Source organism: Micromesistius poutassou, assembly GCF_964030765.1.
Source record: "Micromesistius poutassou genome assembly, chromosome: 22".
NCBI lineage: Eukaryota > Metazoa > Chordata > Actinopteri > Gadiformes > Gadidae > Micromesistius > Micromesistius poutassou.
Window position 1 is genome coordinate 5021818 of NC_140292.1, and position 10291 is coordinate 5032108.

The 10291-nt window shown below is 41.7% G+C and overlaps 1 protein-coding gene across 2 annotated transcripts; it reads right to left on the reverse strand.

Annotated features, from left to right (window-relative positions):
- Positions 1–6580: 6580 nt before the first annotated feature.
- On the reverse strand, positions 6581–7982 carry cUnh5orf63 (chromosome Un C5orf63 homolog). Of its 2 annotated transcripts, none has more exons than XM_084486834.1 (4): positions 7842–7982; positions 7325–7443; positions 7074–7130; positions 6581–6992 (listed from the first exon to the last, which is right to left on the reverse strand). In XM_084486834.1, exons 1-4 carry the CDS (start codon positions 7867–7869, stop codon positions 6828–6830), a joined length of 369 nt encoding a protein of 122 aa, XP_084342960.1. In that variant the 5' UTR covers positions 7870–7982; the 3' UTR covers positions 6581–6827. The 2 variants fall into 2 exon arrangements, with proteins under 2 accessions (XP_084342960.1, XP_084342959.1); XM_084486833.1 differs by having other exon boundaries at positions 7888–7955.
- Positions 7983–10291: the final 2309 nt, after the last annotated feature.

Genomic DNA, 10291 nt, shown 5'->3' on the forward strand with positions numbered 1-10291 from the left:
TTTCAATTGAATGAAAGAGGAGCTCCAGTAACAAACATGGCCGATAGTAAATATTCAAAGAAGACTTGTGAGCCAATCACAGGGCGTGACGCGACGGCTGGGTGGTGTCAAGCATGAGGAGCATATGGATGGGCGTTCACTTTACCGGCAGGTTGTTTGCAAGGATGCATCGCGATCTTCAAAAGCCATCCTTCTCTAGATTTTTTCTCTTCAGATAAAAATCGTGCCCTGAATAGATATCTATTTTTTGTTGTATACTGCTGAAGTTGGCCGAATAACCTACCAAGGCATTTTATCAAAGCATTTTACAGGGTTGCCAACTTTGAGTTTTTGGCCGGAGTGAGACTCTGTAGAATCTTATAATGCTAATGCTTATAATGGGGGGGGGGGGAATTGGGGGGGATTGAGTGTTGGATTGCGGGCGGACGGGATTGTTGACGGGGGGAGGGGGGAATTGGATTGAGTGTTGGATTGCGGGCGGACGGGATTGTTGACGGGGGCAAATTAAAGACAATTATTAGAAATGCTAATTAAAACTTTTTTCACTTTGCATTTTAATTCATATACATTAAAAGCAGAATATAACAACAAATATTCGAAAATATTCAAACAAACGTATGCAAGTAATTGGCCTACCCAGTGTGTAATTTGCATACGCACACAGGACTGGCTGGCTCCGCTTGGCAAAAAATAGAACATATTTGTGAATAAATGTTTAAAATTCTGAATACTGGACATGGTGAGCTTAAACACATTTAAATGACCATTATAGACCGTGAGCCAGGGCCTCAAAATATGGAAACCGTTACCGAAAAAGTGGCAAAGGCTTCCATACCTTTTCTGAAAGCCTGGAATCTCAGCTTTTCAATGATGTATGATGGCCATCTGACAAAAGTAGCTGTTTTGAGTTATCACACATAATGTAAACTAAGGTTGAGAAAATAATGCGTATAAATCAAGCAGAACACTGACATAGCTGAAAATCTATATTGGACATATTGGAATATCTTATTTTGTTATGTTTGGTATCATTTTAAAGGGGAGACTCTGAGCTTTCATTTAAATCATTTTTTGAACATTTTGGATAAGTACAGCCAACCCTGGAGCTCTTCAAACTTTTAATCTCACACATTTTCCTGCCATTTCCGCCTAAGTTATCTTTTGTCTTTTAATCCTGTGGCACCAGGGAGTATCAAAGAAACAGAGAAACACTGAAATACTGGCATAACCCAAAGTTATCATTGTGGTTTAAGCAGTTTAAACATATAATAGTAGCCAGTCAGAAATAAAATGTATAAATAATGAGCTTGGTGAATAAAAACAGAATGCAACGATGGCAGAAAATGTTTTCGATAATTTTTTTTCTCGATCAAGAACCTTTTCCGTGACATGTCAATGACGCTGACTATGGAATTATTGACTCCTCCCCATTGAAGGGGTGTGGCCCACAAGTCTATTAGCTAATAATTAAAAATTCCACCAACAGTGTCCTCTCTGCCTGTCGAATATAAAGACGGTTCTTCTGTGCCAGAGCTCACTCTGACTGGCCCTCTGTTTGAATCTGCTGCTCGTACAATATTTCGCTTCATGTTCGATATTTATTTGCAGTTAAATATAATTGACTGTGTGCCACATTAACCTCCTTTTGGTGGTGAAGTACACACACATTTAAAAAAAACTTCTTTCTTTCTTTCTCCCACTGACTCACTCAGACCCACTCACACACACACACTATTCACTGCTTACTATTTAGTTTTTTTTTTTAATCAAATTTTCTTTCTTACGCATACACTGATTCTGAAAAGAACATTGTATTGTACACACACACACACACACACACACACACACACACACACACACACACACACACACACACACACACACACAGCTAACATGCTAACAGGCCAATTGGTGTAATACAGTCCTATTCTGCCTTCCTTACTGCAAGGGGTTTAGTGTTTTAGCATTTGTGAACTGCAACTTAAATCTTTGAATACCGAAAATGACAAGTAGAGAAGATAGTTCTTTGGAATCCCAGCACATGGAGAAAATCTGTCAAACTCCTCATTCCTGCATTCTCCATACTTCAGAGAGTGATGAGGATCCTGGTGTAGGTCTGACGAAGGTCAGAGACATAGCATCGTGGAAGAGTTTGCTTGAAGCTGCACATGTGCGTGGGTTTGAACCTCAAGGTAGCAGAGAACCTAGGTAACAATGATGTACATGCTCCTGAGGTGTACTATCACAGGGCAAGTAGGAGCACCTTTACCCACAAAAAGACTCTGGATAGGTTGAGAAAAGAAAGTCCTGGAGAACCATCATGCAATGAACTGGATAACTTCGAGCCACCCAGAAAGGTGGCTCGTGGATCCCTAGTCTCAAACAAAACAACCAGAGTATATGACAGGATTTGCATATTTTGCAAAAAGCAGGACAAGTATAAAAAAGGCAGTCACACAAGAGAGCCTCTTGTCAAATGTGCAGAGTTACGCTGTGATGAAAAAGTACGCAACATAGCAATAAGGAGAAATGATGCTGACATCCTAGCAATTACTTCTAGGGATATTGTTGCTGCTGAGGCACACTACCATCGTGTCTGTTACCGTCAGTACACAGTGCAAGGCTTCATTGCACTCAAATGAAGCAGAATCCATTGACAATGACAATAGTCACTACCATACATACAGTTTCTGATAATGATGGGAAAGTCCTGATATACCCTGATAGTCTCACTCGTGAAATGCTGGTCAAAGAGAATATGGCTCTTAGGAAGAGGATATCCAATCTTGAAAAACCAACCGTTGGCATTGAAGCTTCATGCCAGGTTGTTGTCCCCTTGGACCACTTCCGTGGGCTCTTGCTTCACCAGATGGCAATATGAGGAAGACTTGCAAATCCTCACTTGCCAAGCAGCTGCTCAAGTTCCCATGTGTTGCTGAATCATTGCCATTATATTCCACCTGCGTAATAGATGGCATGGCACTTGTTCAGAAGCTGAACGGTGATGGCAAGACATTTGCTGATATTGCAGACTATGCCTTGTCCACTGTGCTAGCTGAAAGTCACAGCACCCGTGTTGACATTGTTTTTTATGTCTATAATGAGGCTTCTATCAAACACATGGAGAGAGTGGCCAGAGGTGCAGACTCAGGCACAGAGGTCAGACAGATCACTGCAGGGCACAGAGTTCAGCAATGGAAGAAATTCCTACAAAGCAACAACAACAAAACAAATCTTGCTACCTTCTTGCTCAAAGAGTGGGGCAAAGAACAGTCTAGAACAAGACACGGTGAAAAGGTTCTGTACTCTGTACAACCAAAGATCAGTGTTACAAGCTGACCCAACAGGGAGTGCACAAGGTAGCAGACCTGTCGTCCACTCAGGAAGAGGCTGACACCCGTATGCTACTCCATGCTTGCCATGCTTCAAGGACTGGTCACAAATCGGTCATCCTTGTGTCTGATGACACTGATGTCTTGGTGATAAGCCTGGCTACCAGTGACGCACTCACATGTGACCTGTTCCTGAAGACAGGGACAAAGAATCACACCAGTTACATAAACATCTCACAACTCGCTCGTGGTCTGGGTTCACAGTTGTGTCAGGCTTTGCCTGGTTTACACGCATACACAGGCTGCGACACTGTAAGTGCATTTGCAGGTCGTGGTAAAGTGTCAGCCCTAAAACTTCTTCAGAAGAATGAAAACTTCTGTGAGACCTTTCAGAAGGTTGGGGCAGACTGGACAATGACACCTGAGTTGTATGCAGCCCTACAGGAATTCACATGTCAAATGTACAGCTCCAAGTCCAGAATCACCAACATCAATGAAATGAGGTATGCACTTTTTTGTGCAAAGAAAGGCGTAGAATCCTGGCAGTTACCTCCATGCTCAGATTCTCTCAGGAAGCACTGTCTCAGAGCTAACTATCAAGGTACTATCTGGAGAAGATGCCTCGAGAACAACCCTGAAGTTCCTTCCCCAGTTGAGCATGGGTGGTCTAGAGTGGACCAAGATGGTGACTTGCAGCTCTCCATAGACATGGTTCAATGTCTCCATTGGTCCACAAGCAGTACTTGAGTTTCTGGCCTGCTCATGCAAGAGGGACTGTGTCACTCCATCATGTCAGTGTGTTGCCAACAACTTGGCCTGCACTGACCTATGCCATGCAAGACAGTGCAAAAACCAGAAGGATGACTTTGCTGATGAGAAACAATCCTATTCCTCTGATGAGTATTCCGACGAGGAGTTTGATTAGTGTCGTGGCCTTGATGCCCGTGTCACACTGTCCCGAAATTGACACCAGATAAACACACAAATGTGGAATTTTGAATTTCGCACGAAGTTGGCCCCGAACTTGGTCAACAGCCGAAGCAAGTACAATGCCTACAGAAGGTCAAACGATGGCACCCGAACCACACACACGAGACGTCGTATTGAGGGTACGATGCGTTTGAACTAGGTCACGAAGGTGTCACGTGACCTCCCGTTGGTATAACACCTTCATATAATCATCTATATCTGATATTTAGATATCATCTATCATATCTAAATAATCGATATAATCGATATATAATATATTTGTTGCAGCCGTTCAAATGAGGCTATTGATTTTCTGTTAAATGTGTCTGACTTGTTTATTTATGAATCATATCCATTTTTTGAGACCCGCACCTGCAAAGTTCAGCACCAGATCCGACCTGTCATCCGTGATCAAAATGAAATCCGCACCAAAACATCGAAAGGATCTCCTTTGGGTGGCTTTCACTCGATTTATGCAGTCTTCGGGCAGCGCAGTGTCATCGCTGGAGTCCCCGCTCCACGTCTGACAAATGATCAGCTGTTGGAACCAGACGAGGTCTCTTCGCAGCTGGGAGTCAAGTGTCGTATCGTTGATTAATGCCGCTTTTCCACCGACAGTATCAATCACCACTCGACTCGACTCGACTCGGTTCCAGGCGCGTTTCCATCTAAAAAACTAGGCTACCTCTTCAATGTGGGCGGGTCGTAGAAAAGAACCTCTCCACCATGGGCGGGTCGTCATTAGGTTTTAATCACGGGAGACGCGATTCCCGGGAAATCTGAATCTGATCAAGACTATTTCCTGATTCCCGGGAAAGGTTATGATGGGAAATAAAAATAAAAAGCGCAATGACTGCGCGTCTATTGTTGTCATACGGTAACGTTGATGGAGGCGAAACTCGCCGACACCGTGGTTCCATCTCGATGCCATCGAACTCTAACACGACTGCTACACAACGGCATTGCGAGGGCTTCACATAGTCGTGGTGCCTTCCTAAGACAATCAGGCAGCTTCTTGTTTCCTTCGCATTGTTTTCGTGAGGTGATGGCGCCGATGATTACACAAACATGACACGACTTGAAAAGATGCCATCACAATGCCCTTACGAAGGGCAAAATGGACACACAAATTCAATACGAAAATGAACCTTCGCAAGGTTCTTCGGCAAATCTTTGGCATGACAAAGATTTTGGCACCGCTCACGAAGTTGCTGCCGGAGCCCGAGAAACTCCACCGGCGGTCATACGACTCCACCGGCGCTCATACGATCAGAGCCGAATTTGAACATTTCCTTTATCGTGTGTCCATCAGGTGTCAATTTCGGGACAGTGTGACACGGGCATGAATGATGCAATCTTTGCGAAAATGTCATAAAATGTCATTGAATATGCCTAAAGGTCATGACCTTGACCTTTTATAGTAATGGCAATGTCATAATTGGGTTTACCACACCTTAAAACATAGGAATCGATGTCTCATTTGTTATTTGTTATACCGTTTTTTTGATTTTCAGCTATGTCAGTGTTCTGCTTAATTTATATGCATTATTTTCTCAAACGTCATGTCTGATATAAGACTGAAAATCAGCCCCTCCAAATCAGATAATATGGGTAAATGATACATTTTCTGAATCCTTAGGGTCATGCCAGTATTTCAGTGTTTGGATTTTGTTTCTCTGATGCGCCCTGGTGCCACAGGATTAAAAGACATAAGATGACTTAGGCGGAAATGGCAGGAAAATGTGTGTGATTAAAAGTTTGAAGAGCTCCAGGGTTGACTGTACTTATCCAAAATGTTCAAAAAAGTATTTAAATGAAAGCTCAGTCTCCCCTTTAAAATGATACCAAACATAACAAAATAAAATATTCCAATATGTCCAATATAGATTTTCAGCTATGTCAGTGTTCTGCCTAGTTTACATTATGTGTGATAACTCAAAACAGATACTCTTGTCAGATGGCCATCATACATCATTGAAAAGCTAAGATTCCAGGCTTTCAGAAAAGGTATGGTAGCCTTTGCCACTTTTTCGGTAACGACCAGCCCCCCCGGACCCCCTGTATTTCGCACACTGGGCCTACCAGAGTATTTCAAGTATAACAAACAATGCAATTAAAGTTTATTGTCTTTCAAAATAGAACTCGTGCAACAGCTTCTGAACATTAAGAGTTTTTGAAAAAGACTCAACAAAACTAAAAATGTAACATTTGAGTTAAATGTTACATTTTTAGTTTTGTTGAGTTTAGATCAACTACATTTAGATCAACTGCCTTAGAGTCAAATGATTTGACTCTAAGGCAGTTGATCTAAATGTATAACGTATGATTCACATCTTAAGTATTGGTAGATATGCAGAGGAATGGAATTCTCAAAAATCGTTCCACAATCAATTATCCACCAAAATACTATTTCCAATGCATATCAGGCAATACAGTATATCAATACTATACTATGTTTCATTTATATAAAATACAGATTCAACACAATGACAATCTTTATCAGTATTCAGTAAAACTAAATGTTATTCATTCTTTCTCTGCTTGAGTCAAGTGTTGTTCCAGTAGTCCAGTGTCAACTCGATGCATCATCAGGAACTGTCCGTTAAAATGGAATACCGGAATATCGTATTTGTACTTCTTATACCATGTTTTGTTCTCTGGCAATGTGATATCTACCATCTGAAACAGAAACTGAGGAACAAAGATAGTAGGCTAAAACAAGGATCATTATTCATATTTAAATTGTTTATCTCCATTAAGACGCATCCTTACCCTGTGCTTATACGGTTGAAGTGTTTCTTTAGCGTCATCACACAAAGGGCAAGGGTCCTGCATGGCATCTCTCACACACACACACACACACACACACACACACACACACACACACACACACACACACACACACACACACACACAGATATGAACATGAATGATTCAAATCACGATAACAGCCAAAAGGTATCAAACGCATACCACTGGTAAAAATAAAAAAAATGCAGCGAGAGAGAGAGGGGAGGAGAGACCTTTGTGTAGAGAGTTAAAGTTGGCAATTGCCTCTGGGAGTATGGTCTTCGAAGCAGAACGACTGGCATCCTTTTCAGCCCACTCGTTAGACTCTGCTTAAATAAACAATTCATTCTTCCTGAAAGGAAGCAAAGATATGAGGGAGAGAACAATGTTCACGTTAATCTCGTTCATCACGTAAAAAAAAACTAAAAGCGAAGGCACCGGAAATAGTTGATTGTTTAGTTACACAAACCTCAAACGTTTATGGTAGCCTAATATATATTGTCATTCAGATGTCACTTAACGTATGACGTCAGATGACGTCCTCTAAATATACCGAATCGGTTACTTAACTGAAGCAAATATGTGAATTCATCTACAATAAACGCAATAATACAATTGTATTGTATTTACTATTAGTGCATAATCTTAGGGGTTTGGGCGTGCTGTTAAGGTCTGATGATTAGCTAGTGAAACTTTGCTATTGTCAAAAGCATGTTCCATAAACGATCTCACCCAAAGACTGCATCTCACCTATTACACAAACTTGACCTCCGATCATGAAACACGAGTACTTAACTGGAGAAGATAAACGAACCGACCTTGCGAAAAGACGAAATCATAACACCGGTTAAAGTTACCCAGTAAGCAAGCACATATACAAGCATATCACGGGGTAGGAGGACATACTTCCCTTTTAATTTCAAAGTAAAAGCATGAGGATAACCTGACTAAATAGACAGTATTGGTTGCTTAATGGTTATTCTAAGAGTGCGGTGTTATAACCTGTTATAACATTTAGTGACGACTACAATACTAATACTCAGGAATCATTCGGCCAGTCTACACACGCGTGTGTGCGTGCGTAATCCCCTTTAAATTGAGCATCGGGAACGGACCAAATGTACCACTAGATGGCAGGCTTGAACAGCTGCTCCTTGTTTTCTGTGCCATAATTGCTCCTTTGTGGGGAGGTTTTTAATTTCGCTTAAGGGACAATGTTATGTATGAAGGATTCCGCACACTCATTTGTTAAAATAAATGAGGTAATTTATTAATCCCATATAGCTATCACAGCAGAAAGTATTGGACAGTAATTAGAAAATTAAAATTATATCGATATAAGTTTATAACTTAAAATGAGAGTGAAAACAAAAAAAATAATTCATAAATTATTCATTGCTACGGAATATGAGTAATGAGACAAAATAGCTACATAATTGAAGCTTTATACATTATATATACATAAACTCAATTCAAGTTGAATTGATGGTCACACAGTTACTTTTTAGCAGTACAAAACATACAACAATAGTGAAATGCCAGGACAATACAGGACTGTAATGCAAAAAGAATACAGTAATGTTCAGAAATACATACAAGACAAGCATTAACAGCAGGCTGCATATATTGGTGGTTACGTTGGGGGAGTTAAAAGCATGTGCATTCAAAGTTTGGACCTCTTGTGGGTCCAACAGACAACATTGAAGTCTCGAGGGTACTGTGTAATATCCAAGTCCAGGGGGAAAAGAGTCTCAAGGGGAAGTTGAGTAGGGCTGCGCAGGTGTTAAGTAGGGTTAAGTTGAGTGGAGGGTGGAGATGTCATCACTGGCTGGTGCTGAGTTCACTGCTGATGAGCAGTTTGATGGCAGGTGTCACAAAGGCTGTAGCTCGTCACATAGAGGATGAGAAGGGTTCTCCAAGATGCAATCGGAGACTGAAGTCCCTCAATTGCCGCTGACCTCTTGTGCTGCATGGCATTATGGGACATTCTACATCAACCAAGATACCATTCTATGCTTCCTTGAAATGGTGACAAATCTTAGTAGCTAGTTAGAATGTTACTAGAATGTTACCCGTACTTTTCGGTGACATACACCACTATATTACCTATATTTGCCACCTATTTAGGAAGCATCCTCCCATAGGAGACACAGTAAACTCCCCTATCAGCCTTCTGTCAACCACTGCCTAACTGGCTGTTAGCAGAGCTGGACCTCAGAGCTGGACCTCCTTCCCAGCTTGTTCTGCTGTCTTTCAAGTGCTCCACAGAGCAGAAGAGTGCACTGGCCACCACAGTAGACATCTGCAGCAGCCAGTTGCACACATGAACAATAAACTGGGGTTTATTGTTCATGGTCACTGGCAGAAACCTTTATGTGTTCACTCTCTCTTCATCCACCCCCTTGATGGTGACTGAACACAGGCCTACTCTCCGTGAAGTCAGCATATTACTGGGTTGTTTTGTATGCGGTAAGTCCGTCCTCGGTATCTTCAATGTGGCAAATCCATACAAGGATGATAATCAAGACCACACAATTATTAGGTAAGAACTTTTGATCCATTGCATATCAATCTCACCCAAATGTTATGGTTGGACACGCCTGTCACTTCTAACAGGCTGAACTTCTGTTTAATACCCCTAACCCGGTGAGTTTAGTGGCCATGTAAATGCATAAGAGTAAGTTCATCTTTCAACTAGAAAACTGTCGTAGACTGTCGTAAACTCGATCACTCTGCCCTAATTGTGCTTCACTGTGCACGTAAACATACTCAACATCCGGTTCTCTCTCTGTATGGTTGACATCAAGGTGTCTTTCAGAAGTTCAGGAGGAGGTTGTTGTCCTGACACCACAGGCTGCCATTGGTCCGGTGCCCACCCCTGCTGTGCTGTGTAGTCCCCAACCTCTCACCTTGTGGTCCAACACCAGAACTGTTTTATGTTTTAGTCGTGGTATTCAGTACTCCTGATAGATAAAAGTCTTATTGTCTGAGGCCTGAATCTGACGATCTGCACTGAACAATGCATCATGGACCAAACAGAAGCACCATACTATACCTTGACTCCTCTAAGCAGAGCAGGCAGTAGGTGAGCTGTCCTCTGAGCACTACACCTTGATACTGGAGAGCTGTGTGTGTCTGAGTCGTTCTGTTTTAATTTTTGTCTTATCCATTTGATCCATTCTGTATCTTGCTTTAGGGAT